The 25,547-nt window shown below is 35.4% G+C and overlaps 1 protein-coding gene across 2 annotated transcripts in view; it reads right to left on the bottom strand.

Moving 5' to 3' along the window:
• Positions 1-963: 963 nt before the first annotated feature.
• LOC109044285 (integrin alpha-PS1) overlaps positions 964-25,547 on the bottom strand; it is a 46,831-nt gene continuing 22,247 nt past the window's right edge. Inside the window, exons 3-19 of one of the 2 annotated variants that reach the window (XM_019061930.2) lie at positions 24,313-24,339; positions 21,160-21,263; positions 20,339-20,466; positions 19,227-19,432; positions 17,191-17,407; positions 16,268-16,417; positions 15,312-15,453; positions 14,129-14,379; positions 12,805-13,054; positions 11,539-11,776; positions 10,356-10,513; positions 6,587-6,828; positions 5,769-5,995; positions 4,391-4,677; positions 3,155-3,249; positions 2,496-2,622; positions 964-1,763 (exon numbers count right to left, since the gene is read on the bottom strand). In XM_019061930.2, coding sequence (XP_018917475.1) covers positions 1,542-1,763; positions 2,496-2,622; positions 3,155-3,249; positions 4,391-4,677; positions 5,769-5,995; positions 6,587-6,828; positions 10,356-10,513; positions 11,539-11,776; positions 12,805-13,054; positions 14,129-14,379; positions 15,312-15,453; positions 16,268-16,417; positions 17,191-17,407; positions 19,227-19,432; positions 20,339-20,466; positions 21,160-21,263; positions 24,313-24,339 — 3,071 coding nt within the window. In that variant the 3' untranslated portion in view covers positions 964-1,541. The remainder of the gene's footprint in view (positions 1,764-2,495; positions 2,623-3,154; positions 3,250-4,390; positions 4,678-5,768; positions 5,996-6,586; positions 6,829-10,355; positions 10,514-11,538; positions 11,777-12,804; positions 13,055-14,128; positions 14,380-15,311; positions 15,454-16,267; positions 16,418-17,190; positions 17,408-19,226; positions 19,433-20,338; positions 20,467-21,159; positions 21,264-24,312; positions 24,340-25,547) is intronic. The other variant, XM_072297944.1, reaches the window with a different exon arrangement.

Raw genomic sequence — 25,547 nt, 5'->3', positions numbered from 1 at the left:
GCACTAAAAACAAATATTTTCATCCCGGCACAATCATCACATCACTCATATCAATCAGTTTGATAGATTTGAGTAGAAGACTAGCAACGGGAGACAACATCACCTGATTCAGCAGGTGAAGGTTAGCTGTATGGAATTTTGAGTAAAATAAAAAGTTAAAATGCAAAATGTGATTTTGTATGAAATCATCAAAAATACTGAAACTGATCAAAGAGTTTGATAAAGTTTTCTATAGTTTGTTTGAAACAATATTCAAACTATGCTACCTCATTCTCAGTATGGTATGGCATGAATTAAAACGACAATTAGTCATTGACTACAATTCAATGAATACAAATTCTTCAACAAGGTTTAGCCAACTAATGGATTTGTAAACATTTTTTAGAGTGCTGGCAAGAATCTCAGTTGGGGAGAAATTGGTGCGGACATAGAAATCGAGCCTGCTGACAGCCGTACCACTGGTTTTGCTCTTGTTACAGCACATCAGGTTGGCACAGCCAGCCAGTCCTGATTTGAGGCTCGAACACTTAGAGCTTCCTTGTAAATCGAAATACCGAACCCTGGTGGGAGACGCACCGACAACGCGCCCCAGGCCCTCTATCGTCTGACTTGCTGAGCTTTTTCATAGTACGCTAAAAAATGTGTACACAATCATTATTTGGCTAAACCTCATTAAACAATTTGTATGCATGAATTTAAACTTACTTCATATTATATAGCACGAATTCTTTGCCCGAATGACGACAGTTTATTCACCGAGAGGTATTAAAAATCAAACAAATAGAATTTGCACTTAAATCCTCACTTAATTTGGTGGAAACAAGATTGAACCATTGAGGTTCTGAACTACAAGAGGGCAAAAACTATCGCTGTACCCTAGGATTAATAGGGTATCGAATGATAGGAGTTATTATAACGCCTCAGATTGGACACTCGATGACTTGACTGCAATTTAATGCTCAATGTATTGTAATACTCATACATTTCAAATTTTTGGGATTAAGAAATATTGTTTCTTTTATAGAGGAGCTAAATCATCAAATTATTTTACCAAAAGGAAGAAGAGAGGCTTCCATGATGAAAAACTTAATTTCCCATCCTTCTTTCCGGTCATGGCAGAATAATTAGCCAAAGTTTGTAAGAATAAAGTACAGAAAATGGGAGATAGAGACTTCCGCATTGCAAAATCTTTTGTAATAATTACAAAAGCCTCTAATACTGTTGAAAATACTTAGTCCACATGAATAAAACTCATCTGAAACTTAGCTGTTGAAAATCCGGGCACTTAACAAATAACATTAAAGAACTTTCCTTACTCATAATGGAGTTAATTATTGAAAATAGCACCAAAAAATTCCAAGTAAGAAAATAGTTCCAGGAGTACTGCTGTTCACAGGATGGAAACAGCAACAAACACGGACATCCTCAACAAAAATTAAGTCTTAGGAGGCATCAGTCGAAGAAGGAGAAAAAGAGTTTTGAAAAGGATGACGGTCTAAAACCGAGCCAAATATCTTGATAGGAGCAAAAACAGAGATCGTTTAATAATCTGAGAGAATACTCTCCTCCCCGCGGTGTTTTTCTATGTTACCGCTCAGCGTTGGGTCTGGTCTTCTCCTCTTGAAGAATCCGATTTTAGCGAGGCAATACGTCAGTAGAATAAGGAGAATCAGACCAGCTAGAATTGCTATGACTATTATCCACAGTGGCACCGGTTCAGCAACTTGCTGCTCAAGTAGATCAACTTTGGCCAGAGTTTCCACCTAATTTTAACAGACAAGAAATAGAGATAAAACTCTCTCTACTGAAATAAAAAATCAACAGAGCAACACAAAAATAATAAATTCCTCACTTTTATTGTACAATCAAAACAATTTACCATTATTATGTTTTTGTTTTTACTACTTCAAGTAGCCCACAAGGGCTACTCCTTGCGCTTAAGTCCCGTCCCCTCTCCGTCCCTACAACCAGTCCTAGGCAACCATTGTTTGAGACCATCAGACTCGGGTCGCCTGGCTGGGAATCGAACCCGGGACCTCCCGATCATAAAGCTAACGCTACAACCACTACACCATAGGAGGCAGGCAGCGGCCTTATGTCTGGTCCACGGATAAATAAAATAATTGGATGTTTTTTTTTTACATATTTCAAAGTTAGTTAATGTGAAAAAAAATTATCCAAAACTTCCAAGGCATATCACTTCAAATTTTACTTTTCAAGAGTTGAAATGTAAGAGTTTGCCCACAGAGGAATGTACTGTGAAATAGGTCTTTGCTTTGAAAATCAACTACATAGCATCAATGCATTTATAGAAATGCACCGTCATGTTAGTATGTTGATCTGGAACCAGCATGCATTTGATAGTTAGGCTTTGCTTCACTAAATCATTGCGCAATTGTTTTTGCCTTCCCTCGGCAGTTCTTTTAAAGACAAAAAACTATTTTAAAATTTGATATATTGTTTGGCAATGGCCATCTATTGAATGAAAAACACACCTGAGCAACATCATCACTGGTATTCTGATGGATTATTGAAGACGCTGGTATGTGTATCCGTGCTCTGGAGGCTATTCGAACAAAATCAACGCTGGAGTAATCTTCAATTAAACTGGAATTCCATAACCTACCAAAAAAAAAAGAACACTTTTATTGGACAGCAGTACATTAAGATAGCATATTTAATAGATATAATCATGCAGTAGCTAAATAAAAGGAAAAAATCTAAGTGGTCAATGATTGATTTCTCCTCAAACTCCCAGACATAGGAACACATACATGGCTAATATTGATTTTTGGTCTTTGATAAACTTTCAAAGGTCTAGTAAAGCTTGAAAGTATGCCACTGTTCCAAAGAGAAGAACAAAATCAAACCATCAATCAATTTATCATCAATTCGAAAGTCACAAGTCTAAATTTTGTCTGTTAGTGGTTCTTCTTCTTTTTTTCAGCTGCAGAGAAAAATTTCTGTACCTGAAAAATAGGTATTTCGGTCAATGTCTTAAAAATTTTGAATTTTGTTGATCATGAAGGAATATAAAATTGGAGTCTGTAAAAGTAGCTTCCAACAGATATTAATTATTCCCATTGATCAATTGTCCGTTCCTTTAAAATTCAAATAATTACTACTGTAAATTACATGCATTCAACCTACGGACCTGGCTTTGATGAAGACTGTTGCTTCTTGATTCTGCTGAAGACTGTAGACAACGCATTTGAATTTTATGCATTCTGCGTTACCAAGAGCACAATTCTGAAACAAGGGGCAAAAATATTATTTTAAAAATGTTAGAGAGACATCTGCACTTTGTTTGCAATATACTTATCTTCTTCCTTTATACATGTGCGAGGATACACATTTAATTTTCTTTAAGCTTTGAAATCATGAAAAAACAGGAATTTGCTGAGAAAAAGTTTCCATAAAGATGTCTATTAAAGGTGATTTGTCCTAAAGCCCTCTTGTGGTTGAACACAAGTGAAATAAATTGCATCTATGAGGTGGAAAATTGGGGAAATCTTTGAGCTCTCATCTAAAAATATTGCGAAAGTCTCTAGATTTGAAACAGGAATCATTTACCACAAAAAAGAGAAAGAAAGGAAAACTTGAAGAGATGAAAACAGGATTTGGTTTCGTAAAAATATCTTATTTGAAACAGCTATCGATTCTTGTAGTCAGTGTGATACTTTTTTCGAAATTATATTTTGGTTTAATTCCTTTGAAACGTAGGTAACTTTATTGGTGTTGACACTGCGAACTCATGATGTTGCAGCGGTCTACAGAATCACGCAGGACGCCAGTGCAAGGACATGTTCAGATGGCGCAGCAGGCTGGTCACTGGGCAGTGCTTCGAAAGGCTCATCGGGGAGTGCCGAAATATTTATTTTAAAAAAAAAATGGTACCTCTTAACAGTAAATCCTTGTGACTACAGCACCATTTTATCTAAAAACCTCAAATTTCCGTTTAAATGACCAAAAAATTATATCAAAACTTTTTCATGTGGGCAAAGTAAAAAATAAAAATCTTGAAATTTAGATAAATTGCGGAAATTGCGTCTTGAAAGCAAAATTTGCAATTTGATTTTGGAACAAGGGGGTTATCACTAGAGTTGGTATATGAGTCCTACCTCAATATTACAACATTCCAAAATATTCAAATCAAAAATGCAATCTGTGACTGCAGATTCTTCAGGTCCCTAGCTACCAATGGCAAATTAGAACAACAAATTCCAACTCAGTAGGGGCAAAGCTATTTTCTAATATTCCTTGCTCATTTGCCTCATTCATTGATACGACCTACCGTTTTTTCATGATCACTCGACATTTCAAAATTTCCAGGTGAAGCCTACATAGACTACAAGCCTACAAGTATTAATAAAAACTCTTCGGAACTTACCAAATTCACAAAACTATGAGCTTTGCCATCCTTGTCAACGTACATTTCAGGAGGAGAAATTTCATCATAGGATCTCCTTATTCTGTTCATGGATCTATCATACATAGCAACTTTCGATGCATTGTACATAGGCACTGGAGTGGTGTATACTATCGAGGAGGGAATACGTGAGTAGGTTGAAAGTCGAGAGACAGAATCGAGGGGGGATTCTGTCAAACCTGGGCGGTGAGTGAGTCCTCGTGGATTGACTTGCCCTGGTGCCATGAAGCACTCTCCACCACTAAGAGCTAAAATGAAAAGAAAGAGGAGCAAATTTAAAAAATAAAGATAGGAATAGAGACATAAGTCGCCGCACATGCTACCAATTGGCCGTTATGCTTATATTTCAAAACTAACAACTGGTCTTGCTGAAACGCACAGGGGACACTTGGACCGCGTTAAACAGAGAGGAACCAAGCCACATCAGCTATTGCCAAATTTAATAGGGCAAATTAATTTTTTACAAGAAAACGGTTGGGCGGATTTTCGTGCAAATTTCAGTGAATTTTCTCTATAGTACAAAGCCAATTCCTTAACATTTTCAAAGGAATACGCACAAACGTTCTCTCGTAAAAAATTTACTTACCCAGTTAAATTTGGCAATAGCTGATGTGGCTTGGTTCCTTTCTGTTAAACGCGGTCCACTTATGGGCTAGAAATTAGAGGGATAGCAGAATCCTATGATGTATTGAAAGTTCCTTGTGGATAAGGAAGTTGTATTGGTTACTTTGATGACTATGCCACCGGACACAAATCTCTGCTCAATGGTCCAACAAGAGCAAGAAAACTGCCCCATCCCCGCTTTTGCATCTGATAAGATGTGGTAGACATTATTTCAACCCAATTATCACTCATGATATGAACGCAGGTGGCGCTAAATTGAAAAATATAAATTAATAAATAAATAAATAATAGAGACAGTTTGCATCTAAAGGAAAAAGAGTTAAAAGCAATTTAGAATTTGGAAAATTCTGAATGTTGGGATTACAAAGCTGCACATTTTGATGCAGTAAACATGGTCATAGGAGCAGTGTATATTATGAAAGAGTCTAAAAATTTGAAATACTTAGCAAGCTGAACGAAACAGTAGCCTTGCTGTATAAAATGTGCGAAGTCGGAAGAAATTCGAGTGGATGTATAATGCTGCCAAAATGTAATTGCCTCAGTGGTATGATATTTTATGTTTGCTCATATGTCCAATTATCATGTTATCTTACTTAACATTTCACGCCTAAAACTAAGGGAGAAAATTTCTTAGACAATAGATAATCGACAATTGCTTATGCAATCACACATATTATAAATTTATAAATATAATTCTTTACAGTAATTTAGTCACCTTCAATGTGTGGCTTTTCCTGGATATACAACAAACATCTCCCATTCTGGGAGTAAGTAAGTTTGTGTGGCCATTCAATATGGATCTCCAAGTTTGGCACCCTCCATGGTCCAGCATTAAATACTTGATAGGTGTGGATAACTCGCGATCCTATGTCATCCAAGTACTTAATACTTGAATCTTCGCGAGTTTGTCCTCCGTAAAAAACTTGCTCAGGGCGTGCCAACCTGCGAAAAAGAAAGATACGATAAATGTGCCTAAATATTTAGAGACCAAAATCCAGCTTAGATGGTTCTGTAAACTTACAGGCAATATTTCACATTTTTTGTTGATCCAACTGTCCTAACTTACTCAATAATAGACTGCCTTCTCCTATTATAGAGTTCCGTTTTTAATCTCGATGAATGATGATGAATAATGCTGAAATGAGTGAAGTTTAAGAGGAGCTGAAATTTTATTTAACTGACCTAAAATACCATTTCAGTTAGGATTTCAGTCATAAAGAAAAATGATGCGATGATCCGCAGGAAATAGAGATTAAAATAATTTTAGGATAAATTTCAGGAAAGCATAGAAAGTTGCAAAGAAAAATTATTGGTGGAAGTGACTCAAAAATGATGTTAAGAGCAAATTTTAATACAGAAGCTTCCAATAGTAACGGTATTGATTAGTAAAATGTGTGGCTCATTTTGAATAGGTTAAAAATTGTAATATCTTGAAGTGGGTTTTTATATTGATACACAAATAACTTTAAAACGACTGGTAAAAACAAGGGGAAGAAATTAAATATGTTAGAGATGAGTTTAGTTAGAGCTTACCCTTTTAAAGAAAGTTCTGCTCGTTTGGTGACTTGTGCCCTTAAATTCATGGGACCTTGAGGGTTTTTCTGTTGAGACGTAGAGTTTGCGAACACAACAAAATCCAGGGCTGTTTCAGAATCCGACAAACCTTTGGGATCAAACCGTAGCTGTACATTAACGCCAGGGCCTTTATTTAAGGGGTTGCCGAGGTTGCAGGCTACCATTGTACTGTTGATAGGATTGCAGGTTAACTGTTTACCCTAGAAAAATGAAACAAGTTTGTTTAAAACTTACTGGATTCGATCAAAAGGTTTGCATGAAAAACAGACTTTCGAGCCAACGCAAAAACTACCTACAAGAAGTCACAAATTTGGTAAGAAAATAATACCGCCTAATAGCAATTTCAAGCATTTTACAGATTTTTGTCCTATGCTAGCTTGCTAAAAAAAATTTGCAGGCCGTTAATATAGGCAATAAAACTACTCGATCCGAGGATATTTCGATTAAAAATAATGATATTGATATCCATTTCACACGACAAATGAATTATCTTGGCTGACTTGGTATTTAGCCAAAAAGTCAGTTGGTCAGTATTGTTCCATAGGATTAGTCGAAAATGAAAAGATTAAAGAGAGAAAAGATAATAAAAATTTAAAAGAGATTTTTTAACGATGAACACAGTTGCAAACCTGCACAATAACACGCCTGGATCTACAGACTGAGGGAAGTGTACTATGCATTTTCAAGTTGCACCCTTGCTCCACTTTTCTCGATTGAATTACAAGATATACGGGGTTTCCCAGGGAATGTCCTCCTATCTCATCATTAGAATATAGCTTTGATTATCCTTTAGCACGAAAGACTAAGCGCCAAATTCTAGGAAATTCAGCGCTGGCTAAATTTTGAGATTCTTTGACATGGTGTTCTTCACAATCTCCTGAGAAAGAATGAGCTTTCAAAATCGCACTTTCTAGTTGCCAATTCCCAGGAATTTGGGACTGAAAAGTGCATTTTTTAGCAATTTTACATGCTGCATTGACGGGTGGAAATTTGTAGGTGATCGAGGAGCAAGCTTTTGGTTCCTTGTCTTGCGCCAGATGGGAAAATACAACAGCATATCAACTCTTTCTAAAACAAAACGTTTGTATCTTTGAATCAGCGACAGTGCTACTTCTCTGTAGGATAAAATATGTTGCATTGCCGGCAAATGCACTTTTGAGACCTGATTTTTCCAGATTGGCACATAGAGAGTTCGATTTCAAAAGCTCATCTCTTATGGCAGATCTCAAGGGACAAAAAATCCCGAAATTTAGCCGGTAGCAAATATTTTGGTATTCTTAAGTGTCCTCTCTCACTGCAATGTCATCAAGGACACACTGGATAAGCTAGTTTCATTGACACCAGGTTACGATCAAATATGTATTTTATGGTAGGTTAAAATGAGGGTTAGTGTAAATGGTAACTAATGAATTGAGAAAATTAAAAATAAGGAGAGATTGATTAGGACTAAATACAAAACACTAGCAGTGAGTAAATTGCGAACAAAATTTGAAAACACACGGCATCCTCCAAAATGTTTCTTTACACTTACTAAATATCTAAATATCTGAGTCTCATTAAATTCATCACTTTCAGAGTAGGTACCCTAAAAAAAGAACACTGTTATTATTTATTTTATGATCATTATTATCATAAGCCCGAGTGACGACTAATATTCTTAAAGACAACGCCTAAATCAACAGGAAAAGATTCTACAGTAAGACCTTGATTCATTGGATCCCAATGTAATGGATTCCGCTATTTAACAGATCAATCTTCTGGTCCCTTCAAGATATTCAGGCAACTTGATTTAACAGATAGATTCATCAGTCCTCTTCAAATCCTGGAAATCAAGGTCTTACTGTAGTTTTAAACACAAATATCAAAAGGATAAATGGATATAGAGTTCTTCATATGGTCCTGAAGTTGCAATGGTCCTCTCTACAAAGAGGAAGAAAAAATTACTGCAAAAGCCTAGCCTCGTTTCTTGGGAACTTATACTGGGACGATATTTAAAAGTTGTGTTAATTCACACACAGCTGCCCATCATGAGCAACATATTGATCGAGACTTTGATGCAACAGGATTTTGAAATAAATTTCAAAATAACTTATACATCAATAGATTTTACAATTACAGTCATTTTTGAGGAGTTTAGTTACGAACAAAAGAAATGTCCTTAATAATATTAAAAGCATCTCCCTTTAATTTGTGTTTGTTTAAGGTATTATGTATTTGTATTCTTTTATTTTGTTTACTTTTGTTTATAATACTCATTTTAATATTCAATCATTCTTTCATTTAATATCATGTATATATTTCATAATAAAAATGAACTTATGAGGAAAGCAGCAAACACACATCCTTAAAAAGCCACCAATATTGCTGGCAGGTACCTCATTGAATTTTGTTTGGGAATAACAGAAATGGAAATAGAAATGGAAAGACGAGCCGCCGAACCTACTAGCCATAGGTAATTAGTAATAAAATGACAAATACCTTTTGAGCGAAATTACTAGAGCCTGTTTTAGATAAGTTTACCCTTTCCCGATCATTAGTTCAAATTAATTATAATTCATTGCTTGAAAAGGGAATACTTTCCTGAAGCAAGCTCTCCCCTAGATATTAGCATTGTCATTGTTCAGAGTGTCTATTGGTACCTTGTCATTCAAATTCCTTTCTTATTTGGTGCCTATCCTTTGCTTTTTTCTTACTATCCCAAAATTCATTTTTTTTTTGGCGATTCTTAAAAATACTTGCTTTTTCCTTACCTTTTCCTTACTTTTTCCTCACCTCACACGCATTTTTAATGTATTCAGATTGGGAAAGTGGAATGACAAAGGCATAAACCGAAAAACACGAGGAATCGAACCGGGAACATAATAAATGGAAATCGCATACCCTTGAGACTACTTTTTAGAGTTGATCACAAGAATCTCGGGTTTCCGTACCTTTTAACGGAAAATCCAAACCTTGTCTGTACTTGCGTACCAACCTTCTGAAATTTAGGCTTTTTCAGTGTATCGTTACATTTTCCGTACAGTAGACACCCTGATGGTTGATATTTACAGACTGGCGTCTAGAAATCTTGAAAGGAAAATTGGAGACTCCTAATTTCAAACTATTATGTATGTACATACAAATAACAAACATACTCTTCGGAGGCATGCAACAATAATAACAATCATCCAGGAACATTCTCATTCATCAATGCTTGTGGGCATAGCTTACAACATATTTGACAGACAAAACAAGAATTTGACAATAATTTTTTGATGATATCGTTGATTAGTAATACCATTTTATCACTGCATGATGAGTTGAATACCTAACACCTCGGCTATTTATTTAACTCATCATACAGTAATAATTTTTTGGACTTGGATAGTAACACAAAGTTAAGGCTTAATTTTTTTGTGGAAAAATGCAACATAAAAAGTATATTAAATTTGGAATTACGATCTCAAAACTGGCGAAACGTAAGTGTTGTTTCATGAGTTTTAAGCTCATCATTTTGAAAGTAATTTATAAGGTTTTAGCGACAGTTTACATCGGCTTGTATGCAAGCTGAGTTTAAGATAGTGTAACCTATCGGTTTCGTTATTATGATAAACAAGGCGACAACAAAAGCTCTTATGGTTACGACAACTGGCTCAACATTAAGCCATTACAATTAATATTAAATGGCGAGATAAGATTGAAATTCCACCTTTTAAACTTTTAGTACACATGAGAAATTGATACTTACATCTTGTTTAATTCTGCCAATGTAACTAAGACTGGGTGAGTGAGAAACAAATAATTGGGCTTCGTAGGCAGACTCGTGTAGATTAGTGACAGAGATATTGACGACAAGTTCTTGCATGGTTCCCAACATCAGCTCATAAATTGAATCATCTGAATCCGCTGAAAAACAACAGTGATGTTACATTACTGTGAAATTAATTTATTATTTTACCATAGGCAAAAAAGCTCTCAAAACAGTGATAAAAAGAGACTACGAAGAGAAATGTCAAAGTAGCTAAAAATAAAATAAAATTTAATTCCTAAGGTGCTTAAGTTTAGCTGGATAGGTTCTGAGATTTGCTTGGATTAGCTTGAAAACATTCAAGAATGGGCCTGTTGCAAACATTTGCTAGAGCAAAAATAAGAGTTGTTCCTCATAGAAAATGTCTCAAAAATCACGATGAGCACATCTGCGAACTCTGAAATATACTCCTAACTTCACAATCTGCGTAAGAAATTTGCGTTTTTTTAAGCTTCCCACTTAAAAAAGGATGCTGCAGCACAGGTGAACATTTCGTTAGAGGAGTCGTTCCATTCAATCCCTACTCAACATGGCCGACGCTTCCGCGCGCAAGTTGAGGGGAGCACAAGGTCAATCGAGGCGGATATCTATCAAAGGAAGAAAAATGTGAATGTAAACACGCCGATTGTTATCAGGTGGTTAGAATCATCGTCCTGTCACATGTGTTTAGGCGGATTGGCGTCATCTATGTTGAATATTGCGTGGTATTCTTGTGAGCAGGGGTTGGATGGAATGACTCCTCTGACGAAATGTTCACCTGTGCCGTGGTATCGTTTCGGAATTGGGAAGCTCGAAAAAACACAAATTTCTTACAAAGCAAAATGTGAAGTAAGGAGTGCATTTCAAACTTTTCTGATGTGCTCATCGTGATTTTTGAGACACTTTCTATGAGTAACAAATCTTATTTTTGCTCCAGCAAAAGTTTTCAACAGGCCCATTCAATTTTATAGTATGAAAGAGGCTTAATGCTGTAATTAAAACTATGACAAAGATAAAGAATGAGAAGAAGTTGTCTTAGAAAAATATTCACTCCTCACATATTTAGATTAAAACTAGGGTTTCACAGTAATTACGATAAAAAACGTACATACAGTAGCAATAGTTACATTATTGCATTACTTACCTAAATAAGGAAGACGAAGAGAGGCTTCAACAAAAAGTTCACTTTCGCATACATCATTATTACCGCAATCTTTGTGAAACGTGGCCTCAAAAACTTTTGCTGCTTCTTGTTGATTTAAAATCGGGTACTCGCTGAGAGATGGAAGAGGAGATCCGGGTGTTATCAAAGGTGGATCACGTTGTACCAGAGAGTAGGTTAGTTTAAATTTGATAGGCGATTGGATGTCTTTGGTGTTTTCCTGGAAAAGGTAGGCAAATACAGGAGTCCAATCTAGGATTTATGGGTTCGATTAAGTTAAAAGTAAAATAAAATAATTAAGAATCATGATCGATATTATTGAATAACAGTCTCTTGGAGAATTCTTCTAAAAACTTTGAGAGTTCATAATGTTTGGAGGGTGTGTAGCTAATGACAGTTTATTTTTCATTTGACGAGCTATCAACTTCTGCCACCAATGATATTTAAAATATCTTGATTATTAACATTACAATGAGACACACACACAAACAGACTAATATCATTTGAAGATGAAACTACAGGATTGCGTATCCTAATCAAAGTGCTTCAAAATCTTTGCTCCCATTAATTTTATCAAGGGAGAACAATCCACAACTATTGCTAGACGTTTTCATAGATTATTCTACAAAGAGGAAAAATTAGGTAACTTCTGGAGAAATGACGGTATGTATTTTTCAATTTAAAAATAAAGAATGACAGGAAGTCTGCAATGCAGCTAACTGAGATACACATTCTTGCAATATCACCAGAGCCAACATGTTTAATGTCATATTTTACCTTTACAGGCTAGTGAAACACTACAGTTTGATCCCATTGAGTACATAGAGTTGTAATGTAAGTGGGAGAGCTGGCGCCATGTTCTGCTCAACGAGTTCTGAGCCCAGTGTGTGCCGAGCTTCGGTCACTTTTTCGATACATGCCCGATCCAAAACGGCGGTGCGGAATACATGATAATTCCTATCTTCTTTGATTACATCGGATGGCCAGGCACAAGTGTATTGAAAACAATCGATCATGTATCGAAAAAGTGACGCGGCGTCACACAGGAGTCTCGAAATTTAGGAGCTGAAAATTGCTTAAAATTGGCGTCAGCTCTCCCAATTACATTACAACTCTATATACTCTATGTTCGATCCTCATGTGTGAATCCACCAATTTGAATTACTAAATTCATTGACTTATTTACTTAGGAGATCAAATAAGTATCAGGACCCTAGAAAATTGACAGAATGTATCTTGAAAACATACCTTAATATAGGCGGTGTGTTCATCACAGAATCTATACTCTCCATTCCCCTGAGGAAAAATTTCCGCCTCTTTTTCCAAAACATGTGGCCTCTCAGTGTTGTTTGGATCAAATGTTACTCGCGAGAACTTCCTCTGAAGGTGGAAGGTCTCTGCTTCCAAGCGATACTTCAATGTTAAACCCAGGTTCGGACTTGGATGAGATTCTGTTTTCAAAAGTGAGTCGATGGTGCAACAAGCTTTGAAGGTAAAGCTAGGGCAAAGAAATAAACATGAATTCAGACTAAATCTGGTAGAGTTTGATGAGCTTCTAGCAACATTCTAGGCATTTTGAACTCAGTTATAATAAAGATACCCATTTAAACACTTCTATGGAACTCTTGGATAACATCTTGGATAACTAACATAAGAAATTATCAATTTTTACGGATCCTTGTTGGGCTGCATTCTGCTTCTCTTTTATCCACCATCTAGAGCATTATAAAAATAAAATCAGAGGCGATATGATAAAATATCTATCAAGTGAAAATACATCGTTGGCATGCCAGAGGTTTCTTCACCAGTTGCTTTTTGATAGGCTTGGTTTGTAGTTTTCCCTATTGGACTTCATTTTGCAACTAAGCAGGAAGTGACAGAAAATAATTGTAACTTTTGAGGCGCTTTGCACGAATAATGGTTACTAATGGTTAATATATATATTTTTCTATCTCTTCTTCTCTCTTACTAATGCTTACTATATACATTCTTCTATCTTTTCTTCTCTCGCTTTTATCAGTCGCTTTTTGAAAGGCTTGGTTTGTAGTTTTCGCTATTGGTTTTGCAATGAAGCATTGAAAAGATAGAAAATAATTGTAACTTCTAAGGCGATTTGGGCAAAAACAGTAGCTTTTAGACCATTGGTTCGTTCAAAACTTTACATCAGGATCATGAGGAGATAATGCAATAAAATTATTGAAATCAATGTGGGCACAAAATCCCATGAGCGGTGTGCAGGGTCCTGTAAGAACTAGAAAATGGAATAAGGTAAAAACCTGTAGGTTGAAATTACCATTCCCCATCACTGGTGAGTGAGGTTTCCTGTTAGGTACTGAGTCCTAATACAAAATCACCTCAAAATCAAAGGTTACCAACAAACGCTTGGAGGATCATTTAGCATGCCTAGCATTCTGATTATGGAAATTCTCAGCGACTGCCAGTTATTAAATGTTGGACAGACTTCGACTTTATTCCTTAAGGATTTTGCACAAGGAAACATGTTAGGGAAAATTTGGAGACAAAGAAAGTTGCAAGGGCTCTAGCCTATAAGGGGATTTATTAAAATGATTACCATGTAAGTGGAGAATCAGGATTAGCCTTGCATCCAGCCACATTAGGATCTAGATTTCGCAGGTTTTCTTCCGGCTCAACAGTGGTCAGTAAGCCTACGATGGGGCGAGCCCGGAATAAAAGCACAGAATCAGAGTTATATGCACCAACTAGTAAATCTGGATACCCATTTTGATCTAGATCCAACCCACCACTGAGAGAGTAGCCAAGTGTTGTAATGTGTCGAACTGGCAGTGCTTCAGATCTAATAACCTGGAAAAGGAAGAGCACGGTTTATAATATGTGTACATTAAACAAAAACAATCCTAATTGACTTTTTTCCAAAATAGTATATTAGATGGTGTAAAAACTACCTTCTCTGTTCTGTCACAGCTTTAGTTACTCTATTTGATGTGTTATTGTTGGGATTTTGTAGTCCTTAATACATGTTATCTCATTTTAATGAGTTAGTTGCGCTAGTCAAAGAATCATGTTTGGATGATTTTAGATGATGGATCAGCAAAAAATAATGAGCTCTATTAAAACATCAAGTTCCTTGTCTGACATTGGTGGCAATATCGCTCTTCAAAAGAGACGACAAACGACATCATGCACCGCAGGGGTGCATATATTGGTTTCTTCCATCTGTATTCTACCCGTAGTATAAGTTGGACAACCACAGTGCCAATATGTGTATCACTAATTGATGAATCCAAGTTGAAAGAGAACATATACCACTGTGGTAACGACTGCGACTTTATATACTGCCTTCTTCAAAGGACAATACCTTCCTCCATATTGGACGCTAAGACTAGGTGTCTGGGCAATTTTATTAATTTTTGCTAAATCGTAAGCAAAAGCCATTAAAATATGACTCTACGAATACCGCAGCAGAAATGATGTAAATACCCAATGTAGGCAACCAAATATTCAATGTATATTTGTTATTTTGGGGAAGAAAAAAACTTGAGACTTAGAATAAAAACTTTGCATGTACATGCTACTTGTACAAATAAAAATTAATTATTAATAATTAGTATGTTTGATTTCAAGTCTTCCTCCACAAAAAGTTTTTGAATAGTTTTGCAAGATCATTCAACATAATGCAAGGAAAAAAATCTTTCGAGATAATTTTTTATTCTATCAATACAAAGATTTTCATCCTATCACCTGAGCATAAAAGTTATAGAAGATCCAAAACTTACTTGAGAAGGTTCCGTTATCAGACCATTCTTGGAACCCAGATAAATGTAAATGACACCATCATTTTCGTAAGGAGCTCCCACTGCGATGTCAGTAAAACCATCTTTATTGAGATCTCCCAATGAGGAAAGTGCGAGGCCGAACCTAAAATCAAAATTCAAACCATGTTTTCATGATAAATCTTACAAAGTATCGAAATTTGAAAGGGAACAATCCTAAGCTGAACATTCCTGAACCTGCACTTTTGATTGACTCTTTTCAATATGACAAATATAACTACTTTTTGAACAATTTTGCTTATTACAGCTTGATTTTCTTTCATAGTTGCATACGGATGAAAACACAAATCTATGCTACCTATCAATAATTCTTCAATGAATAAAGTCACCTTCTATTTAAAAATATTCTGTAATACAATCCTTTGCAACACCAGAAATATTGTGATTTCATAAAAAATGTCAAAATAAAAATTCTGGTCTTTATGAAAAGAAAAGAGAGGAGAAAGAACTAAATGGATAAAGCAAGTGTGACCATTCAGAAGAGTCTTGATGTCTTTGAAGTTCATTGGCTCATTGGTACCATTATGCACACCATACAATTGAGCCAAAACAACTTATAATTGCAGACCCCAAGCGTTAAGAAGTGAACAATGTGTAACAATTTCATTCAGGGAAAAGCGTTATCTATTGTCTAACCATAGCTCAAATACAGGATTTTCAACCACTAAGTGAAACTTCTCTCCTTAAAAATTGACTTAGAAATGAAAACAAGTGCTCCGTTTTCTGGGTACAGTCGTAAATTGTGATCTTCAAATTTGACGTAAGATAAGATCTAAAGGTCTTAAGAGGAAAAAAATAACTGTTTTTTTCTTCAAGAAAATCAAAGGAACTTTAGCTTTAATAATCGGTAGTGCGGTAGTTTCAAAGAATTTTGTTTCACAAGTATTGTGGATCCCCACCTTGATTCTGGCTTGCCTGTCATTTTAATTGATGGTTGGCTATCAAAACGGGTTCTGGGGTTCCGATCTGGGTTGTTTAAGTAGACATAAACAGCTCCACCAGAGTCTCTTCCGAAATAAAATGGAGCACCTACAATGAGATCAGGTTCGCTGCAAAACAAAGAAAAAATATTTACATGTAGAATGGAACTGAATAGAAAGATTAACATGTTCAATTAACAATTTTTCATCGAGTATGTCAATTAATTGTGGCGATGTGTCGTCCAAATCGATGCATTTTAAATCAAAATAAGTGAAGTTTGTTAGTTCTCCTTTCCATTCTTGAATGTACGACACATTACTAACTTGCTGTAAGGATAGTTAAGAACATCGAATTTGGACTAGTAATTTAGTTTACTTTTTACTTACATACTTAATGAATGCGATCAATCCAATTTAAAACTTCCAAAATCACCAAATGGAAAAAGATTATCTACATTACAATATGGACAATCATGACTGTGAGTAACTGAAAAGATTTCACGAACTGTCTTTACCGAACAACACTTTTTGTCATCTTCCCTGTACTAAAGAGCCATTCCATTCAAAATTGGACAATTTGCTTTCAAAAAAGGTGCAAATGCCAAGAATTGATGACCTCTGGAAGTTGTTGTAAATTCAGAAAACCAAAGATGAAAAGGGTTTGGTACTAGTGCCATTTTATAAAAAGACTGTTCAAAAAAAAAAAGCATGATTCTAACTGTGGCTTCTGATTTAGAGAAGCTCAATTTAATTTTAAGGTTACCTGAGTTTGCTATCAGAATTCAACTTGTCGGATGAAATTTTATGAAAATAAAGAGAAAAATGGATTTACTATATTAATCAGATTTAAATTCATTGTCAGAGTAATCTCAATTTCCTTCTCAATTTGAAAAATGACTTACTCGTCTCCATTCACATCTGCGGCAGCGATTTCGTATCCAAAGCTTGATGCAAACTGATCTCCATTCAAAATTAACCTGACATTCATTGGGTTGATGAGGAGGCCAGCACGCGTGAACAAGACAACCTGACCAGTGCCATTGGCACGAGGAGCTCCAGCCGCATATCCCATTGGGTTTGCACTAGGACCAAAAAATGGAGCTGCAGTTGCTGACATTCCTAAAAAAGAATAAAAAACTATGATTATTCAACCTTCTCACTTGTCCTTACTTTTCCAGTTTCCATGGTCAGGAATTCACTCAAAAAATATAACCAAGAGAAAGGCTAACTTTCCGAATTGATAGTTCTTTCGTCCTAAGTTCATCCCATTTTCCACCTTTTTTATTCATCCTGTTCCTTCTTTAAGTTTGTTTTGAGTTTGCAAGACAGGAAAAGCTTCAGCAATTAAACACTTCAAATGGCAAAAACTTTTTATTTTCACCTTCTTTCCTGTAATAAGTCAGAATTTTCAGTACTTTCAGGGTTTTCCCCCAAAGTCTATTTGTTTAAAATGGTCTTCCAGAAATATTGGATTCCCGAAGTTTTCATGGTTTCTTTTGATGCTGACAACCCTGCTGCCTCTTTTTAAGTCTACTTTTGGACTCCCACAAATTCTACAATTAAGGCATAAATGCGAAAAAGGCACTTCTTGGTTGCAGTGTTTCAGAGTCTCCTCTAATATTTCATTCATTGTAAGTAAAGTGAATGCATCCTTTTCACTAAAAAACTTACTGAATATTCCTTATGATTCTACAATTTTCATGGAAAATATTCTGGAAAAATCACTTATTAAAGTCTTCTCCAAGGGATTTAGTAGCAACAGAGATTCTGAAACACTGCAATTCAGAAGTGCCCTTTCTGCATCCAATGCCTCAATTTTGAAGACACACTGAAACAATAAACTTCATGGGAATGTAGAGGAGTCAGCTAAAGAAGGCCCAAACTCAGGTCTCATTCATTAATTAAAAATTGATGGACAGACATAAAAACCAACATAAATTGGAAGGATAATCTCCATTACAAACAAAATAATCCTTTTATACCGGTACCTTGTAAAGCCCATAAAAATGAAATGACAGTTTTTCTCCTAAAAGAGGTTCAAAGCTGCTAGGATTTCTATTGTAAAGTTTCTGTCAGATACCAGATCCACTTCCTTCTTTTAATTTTCTGAAAGTTACTTGAGTCGGCAGATAGTATCATCTCTTTCCAGGGTAGATTCTCATTTTGCGAGGCAAGATGTTCTAGTAAACCGATACGTAAACGGAAAGTCCAACAACATCTCCACAGCTCTTTCCTTCTCAAATCAATCTTTTAAGGCTGAAATGCTTCAATTATATTTCATTTTTATTGGTAAAATATGATTCTTTCAGCCTTAAAAATTAAGTTCACTCATGTGGCGGCGATATAGCTCTTCAAAATACACAGCGTACGACATCATGCACCGCAGGGGTGCATATAGTAGACATGTAGACATTAAAGATCCCTATGTTGACATGAGGCCAAAGGGTCTTTTTTTCTATTTTTCATTCCCTTTTCTGATACAAAAACGGTCTCCTGACAAAGATCATAATTAACCGCTCCTAAAAAAAAAGGACGTATTTATGCTAAATGGAACTACGTGCATGTGGGAAGATGGTGTGTGCTTGTTGGTGGTTGGGCCATAAGAATGAATGGGAAATATAAAGCGTCAGTGACGTTGGCGGCAACGAAGCTGTCCCCATTTTCGCTCTTCCTCAACTTTAACTCATGAGCCCTGTCCACAACGCTCTTGTCACATGCCAACGGCTCACAAGTTAGCGCTCAGTTCCTTTAGATTTAATGTCAAATCTCACTTTTCCATTTTCTCAAAAGGAACTATATCCACTGACCACATTGTTCCTTATCCAGCTTCCACAAGCACACCCCATCTTTCCACTTGCGCATAGTTCCTTTAAGTATAAAAACGTCCAAATTACTTAAGAGGAAAAGGAAGTTTGGGAACTTTGATAATTGCACTTACCGAGATAGCTGTACAATTCAACTGGACTTGTATCATCTGAGATTGGTCCATAGTAAAATGTTTTATCTCGAAGCAAGTAATCATCCGAAACATTGACCACGAATACTGTTCCTCGCCATGTTCTGCTTCCTGGTGTGCCAATCACTGCTGTGTCATCTTCTAGGAGAACAGCACTGGTTCCTGCTTGACAGTACTCATACTCCAGACTGTGAAAAGAAAAATAATAGAGATATTAAGTGAGCTAATTCTCTTTTTTAGAGGTATATTTCTCAAAATAACAATGGGCCTGATGCAAACTTTTAATAGAGCAAAAATAAGAGTTGTTTCTATCAGTAAATGTCTCAAAAATGAAAATGAACCCATTGGCAAAGTTTGAAATGCACTCCTAACTTCACAATCTGCGTAAGAACTTTGCGTTATTTTGAGCTTCCTGCTTCAAAAACGATATTACAGCACAGTGAACATTTCCTTAGAGGAGACGTTCCATTCAACCCTTTCACAAAAGCAATACCAAACATAGCCGACGCTTTCATGTGCAAATCACAATCGGGAGCACATGGTCAACCAAAGCGGATCTCCATCAAAACGAAGAAATCGTGAATGTAAACTTGTTGGGTTGTTAACAAATGTTTAGAAATTTGTCCAGGCACATGTGTTTTGGCGGATTGGTATCGGTCATATTGTATATTGTGTTATCCTAGTGCACAAGGGTTGGATAGAACGACACCTCTAACGAAATGTTCACCTGTGCTGTAGTATCGTTTTTGAAGTGGGAAGCTCAAAAAGAACGCAAAATTCTTCCGCAGATCATTTCAAACTTTGCCGATGCGCTCATCGTGAATTTTGATACTTTGACTAGTAGAAACATCTCTTATTTTTACTCTGGCAAAAGTTTGCAACAGGCCCAATATGAGTAATAAGTGCGAAATTTGCAAGGAAATTCAAGCCTGCTATACTTTGGTTCTGGTTTTTCTGGTTTACAATCTTCCTTGATTTTTTCAAAGAGGTTGATTAAGTAAAAATAACAGTTTAATAAAAAAAAATCAATAGGTAAACTGATGAATTATTAATTGAACTGAATTCCGCAAAAAATGATGTAAGTTTTCACTTACCCATCAGTTGGTCGACCCTTGCACGGCTCCCAACTGTCATCAAATTCAAGATGTTGGCTCAGTGTATAGCAAAGACCCTGGCCTTGTCGGTAACCCTCTCCTTTTTTCATATAACGATGAGCACAAACCTGTGAAGAAATGCATTTTAAAAGTTTAATAGAGAATAAAAGAGGAAAAAATATATCAAGTAGAAACATAAAACAAAAACCTTATGGAGAGGAATTTGATAAAACTACTCCAAAGAGAGTTACACCAGTGGCAACTAAAAAAGTTAAAAATCAAAACTCATCTTACTGAGCTCAATTCTTTTACACTATTTTGAGAAATCATTGGCACCTTTTACCTTTGGATTCAAAGTTGGATTGACAGGAGAAAATCCCCTGTCTCGCTATTCCTCTGATTAATTAATTTATTTGTATGGTTTCTGTTTATTCCTCTTCTTCTTTCTTTCATAGAAGAAAACCTCTTAATACTAGGAGCACAAATTTAGGACTTGGCAAGTTCAAAAAATATAGAAAATCATTTGATAGGAAATCGATAAAACACTTCATTTTCAGGATTTGAGTGGTAATTTTTTTCCAAATTTTTTTGAGGAAATGTCCTTTCTTTTAAAAAATACTATCAGTTTTAAATCAGCTAAGAATCATAATATTCATTTTTAGATTGAATATGGCATGCTGTTAATTAGGAATTCATTAACATGAATTATAATACATTCTCACATGAGAATGGATTTATTTTTGGTTGAATTCATGTAGAATATTTTATTTCGGCAATAAATTGTAGGAGTATTAGAAAATTAAAAACATTATGTAACTTACCATAACTTTCCCACCGATACCCTGACTCTGAAGAGACACTCCGAGCCACTGACCGTCCTTAATTTCATCGTCTAAAGGTGGTTCTAAATTTGTTGCATCAATAGCTGGAGAAAATAAATTTATGATAGTTAATTGTACAGTTGACACCACTTGGACACCCATAAAGAAGAGGGCATAGAAAATTGATAGCAACAAAACTTAAAGTGGTCAAGTTGAAAAATCAAGTAAATTGAGGAGGTACAAATATGATTTTAATTTTTGATAAGATTATAACTCTAGAGAATGAGTGAGAGAAGATGGGAGTATAAAAATTTTACTTTAAATGAATTAAAGTGCAGAGGAAATATAGAACTCCCGTAATAGCTTTTGTGAAACTGATTCCCACTTAACTCTTTCTTCAAACTTCCGTCTTTACTATTTATTCTAACTTTTTCACATTAATGTTATCATACGATGTTTTTTTAGCAAAATTCTAGGAAAATCATAAGAAGCTTTGAGGACTTTTGATAGTGCGATAAAATGTGCTTTGTAGTGGGAAATTTTTTACTGCACTGAAAAAACGATTGCAATGGATGTACAGTATAATTTTTTTAGGGAAGGAAAATTGCGAAAACTTGGTTTTGTAGATATATCAGAATAACTTCTGAGGAAAAAAGGGCACAGTAATGGGCATATGAGAATGGGTAGGAAGCTAGAAAGGTATTTAAGAATTAAGAAGTAGGAATCTTTGATTGTAAAGATAGAACATTTAGAGGAATCTTAAGAAATAGGAGGTAAAGAAAAAGAAGTTATGCAGAAAAAAAATAAATTATAAAGTAATAAATTAAAACAGGAGTAAGACAATTTTCTGTAAATGGTAGACATTTGTATTTGTATCAAAACTTTTGCAATCAGTATAAAATTAAAATAAAAAATTAGCCAAGTTGGATCAATGAATGACAAATTTCTTACAAAAGAACCTGCAAACTGATCGCATCTTTAAGAACTCTAAAAAATCTTAAGGATTAAGCATTTTAGCTCAAGAGATAAGCTTTAAAATGTAGCCTCCAAATCGTCATTTATATAAAATCGAATTCACTCGAGCAAAACATAACTGTTGCTTTGAAAAGATCATACATAAAACTGAGCTATCAAGATCCCTTCATTGGTATGGCATCAATGACGCGAAAGCTGAATTAAGAGAAAGCAGCTTGGGTACACATTCATAAGCTGTACGGTGCATGCTGCATGGAGATGCATTTTATGTACAATCACGCAAGTGCAAGACAAAATAATTGGTAGAGGCACGAAGTTGTAATGTATCAGAATGAGATGATCCCTTGAAATAGACGCTGGCTAAAAAATGATGTGCTGGATTTGTCGAAAATTTTTCGTTAAATAAGTGCCATTTTGAAAGTGGGAATGGTGATTTATGTGCCGTGATGAACTTGGGACTACAGAAGCTGAAAAATTGAGATAGAATGATAGATGGTGTTGTTAGCTATGTTGAGAAAAACCAACATGCCATATTCCACTTTAAGGTACAACAAAACATAAAGTTACTGAATAGTACAGAGCGACTCAGTGCGGTTTCTAGAACTTTAAGAGTTGTTATTCCAGGAAGCATTATGCTTCAACTAGATTTTCCAGTTCTGATACTATCATGAAATGGGTTTGACTTCAACACGGCTGGAGCCAATATGAACGATTGACAGAGTCCGAGGTAAAGTAATTCGGAAAAAACACTGCTAAAATTTAACTGTTTTAACGTTAGCTATAGCTCACAAGTGTTCAGAAGTTAAAAAATTATTGAACAGAAACACATGATACAAATTTGTGCCGGTGTATACAGTTAAACTTGGGCAAAAAGAAAGCTATTTCATCAATCTTTTAGAACTCCTTCAATGAAGTCCGAAAGTAGCCACAAAACTCCACAACAAAATATTATGATCTTGTTCTCTAAGTTTTCTATTTAAAAACATCAATTTTTCTTTTGGAACAATACAGGAAAATCTTTACTGCTGGGATAAGCATGGTGTGGTAAATTATACGGCGAGTAAAATTTGATTGGTACTATGAAATCGAGAGAAAATACAGGATTCTGAAGAGAATAAGGAATGACGGAGATGACGATGGTACGGAAAAAGGTATTGGTTTGGATTTCTCTCCACATTACATGGTCCAATTGGCATGCACAGGCAAAAATGTATGACCATTTGTCAAAGGAATATTGCATTTGCCGTACATGCTTGGAAAAACTTGACATAACAAATCAAATGCTTTCATCCACAAAGGAGAAAGAAGCACACCAAATCAAAAGCTTTATCACTATTGACACCCAAAAGAAATACTTCTTGCAAACCCCAAGAAACTATATATATCTTGATGAGCCTGAGCACTGAATCAATGAGCTCTATTGAAGTAAATTCTCATCACTTTTTTATGCATATTATGATCAAAACCTCATACTTAGGGAAAAAAAACCAAACACAAAATTGTGACAGTTTCAAAACAAAAAATTAGCATAAGCATATTCTACAACAAAGTCAAAAAAATACCAGAAACATAAAAAATAAAAATTCCTGGTCGTAAAAACCTAAAACATTATACAACACACAGAAGCAAACCATGAACGGCCAAACGAAATAGTGTCACAGCAAATTTCAAAGGTGATAATAACTGCACAATCCGAGATCATGAGTAAATCCTCATTCTTAGGTTAATAAAATTTCGAGGAAAAATGGAAACTCAGTCTCTGGTGCTTTATGTGGAAAACTTTATCTGGATCATTTTGGTGAAATGAAATTAAATGATGAAGCCTGCAACAATAGCTACAAATGCTTGCATCTCAGCAGAGAGAAGAATTTTGAAGGAGGAGATGTTCAGTTCCTTTTATAGAGAAAAATATAATACTTTAGAATATTAAATTTCTGTGAAATTTTAGGGGGAATAAATTTGATATCACAAAAGTCACAAAAGGTGAAAACCATTTTGTTTGGAAAGAAGAGAACTACCGCCACATGATAAATTAAAATCAGTAGGTACATACATGTAATATAAACCCAAGACAAACATCAAGCAAGACAAAAAACCAGGGTAGGTACTTAAATTTTTACCATACAAGCGAACAACAGGTATTTTAAAAATACCATCACCATTTGATTAGTGACTTACATTTGTCTAAGTGACCGTCTTTCTGGCCTAAAAATAAGAACAAAAAGAAAGAAATAAACAAATAATTCAGATACAAATGAAACAATTAGTTAGAAAGAAACGGTTATTGTTTACTGTAATATGGAGTAAGAAGATTCAAAAATATAGAGAGAAAGTAGTGTACTCTTCAATTTTGTCTAACATTTGAAAGAACATTATAAAAAGTGTCAAGTGTCGAAAGTCAGAGGTGTCAAAAAAATTGTTGCAAGGGTTGAATAACTTAGAAAGTTGCGGGTTTTACAAACAGAAACTCTGATAGTGAAATAAAGTTGGAGGTAATTCAAACAACGTGTCTCAAATTTCAAATACTTAGCGACAGAGGAGGATTTTTTTTGGAAGCTTTTGAAGAAAATTTGCTTTTAGGGTACAGAGTGCTTCTTTGTGAAGCTCATCACAATGACGATAATCCAAGAGGCTAAAAAATTTTCCTCATTGAGTGAGATGAGATAGGGTAAAATGCATTAGAGATAAAACTTTGGATCATGAAAAATGATACATTTTCACTGAAACTGCGAGAAAAAAAGGAGAGGAAGAGGGGACAGAGGAAAGAAACAAAACCGCTCTATCATCAGCACAGCATACCAAATGAGAGTGCCAGGAAAAAGTAACAAACGGCACCTACCTCCCCAATTTTGATGATTTTAAGTCGCAATGTTCTGATTTACTTTTCTTTTTTTGGAGGAGTGGAGGTGAGGGGGGGGGGGGGGTAGAAAACCAACAAAATAGGTAATGTATTTTGAAACCAATTTTGAATTTACGAATTGTTTGTTAGCTTATGTTACCTTTACTATTTTGTGCCAAGTTAGACTAAAGATTATTTTCCGCAGCGGTTATGAGTTGGTTTCCTTTCAAAAGAATGGATTTGTATGACATTTTTTAAACAGTGGAATCAAGAGAAAAATGTTCACTTTTGAATTAAGGGTCATTTCTTGATCAAGAAGAGTAAATGAGGTAGAGTCGAAATTTGAAGATTGAAAAGTGGTTGTGTTGGGGTGAGCCGTGATGGAAGCATTGACATTACAAACAATTTGCGAGAGGTGGATGTTGGAAAAAAAAAAGGAAGAGGGGAAGTGGTTGTGTTGGAGTAAAGTAAAGTGAGGCTTGGAAATTGTATACCTTCATTTTTTACAAATAATGTGGGGTGTTTCCACTGTGTGCTCAAAGAGAAATGGTCAACAGGTAAGGTGTTTACGTGA

This window comes from Bemisia tabaci, chromosome 3, assembly GCF_918797505.1.
Source record: "Bemisia tabaci chromosome 3, PGI_BMITA_v3".
Lineage (NCBI taxonomy): Eukaryota > Metazoa > Arthropoda > Insecta > Hemiptera > Aleyrodidae > Bemisia > Bemisia tabaci.
The sequence above is the reverse complement of the archived record's forward strand: the minus strand, read 5'-3'. Positions and strand labels throughout refer to the sequence as shown.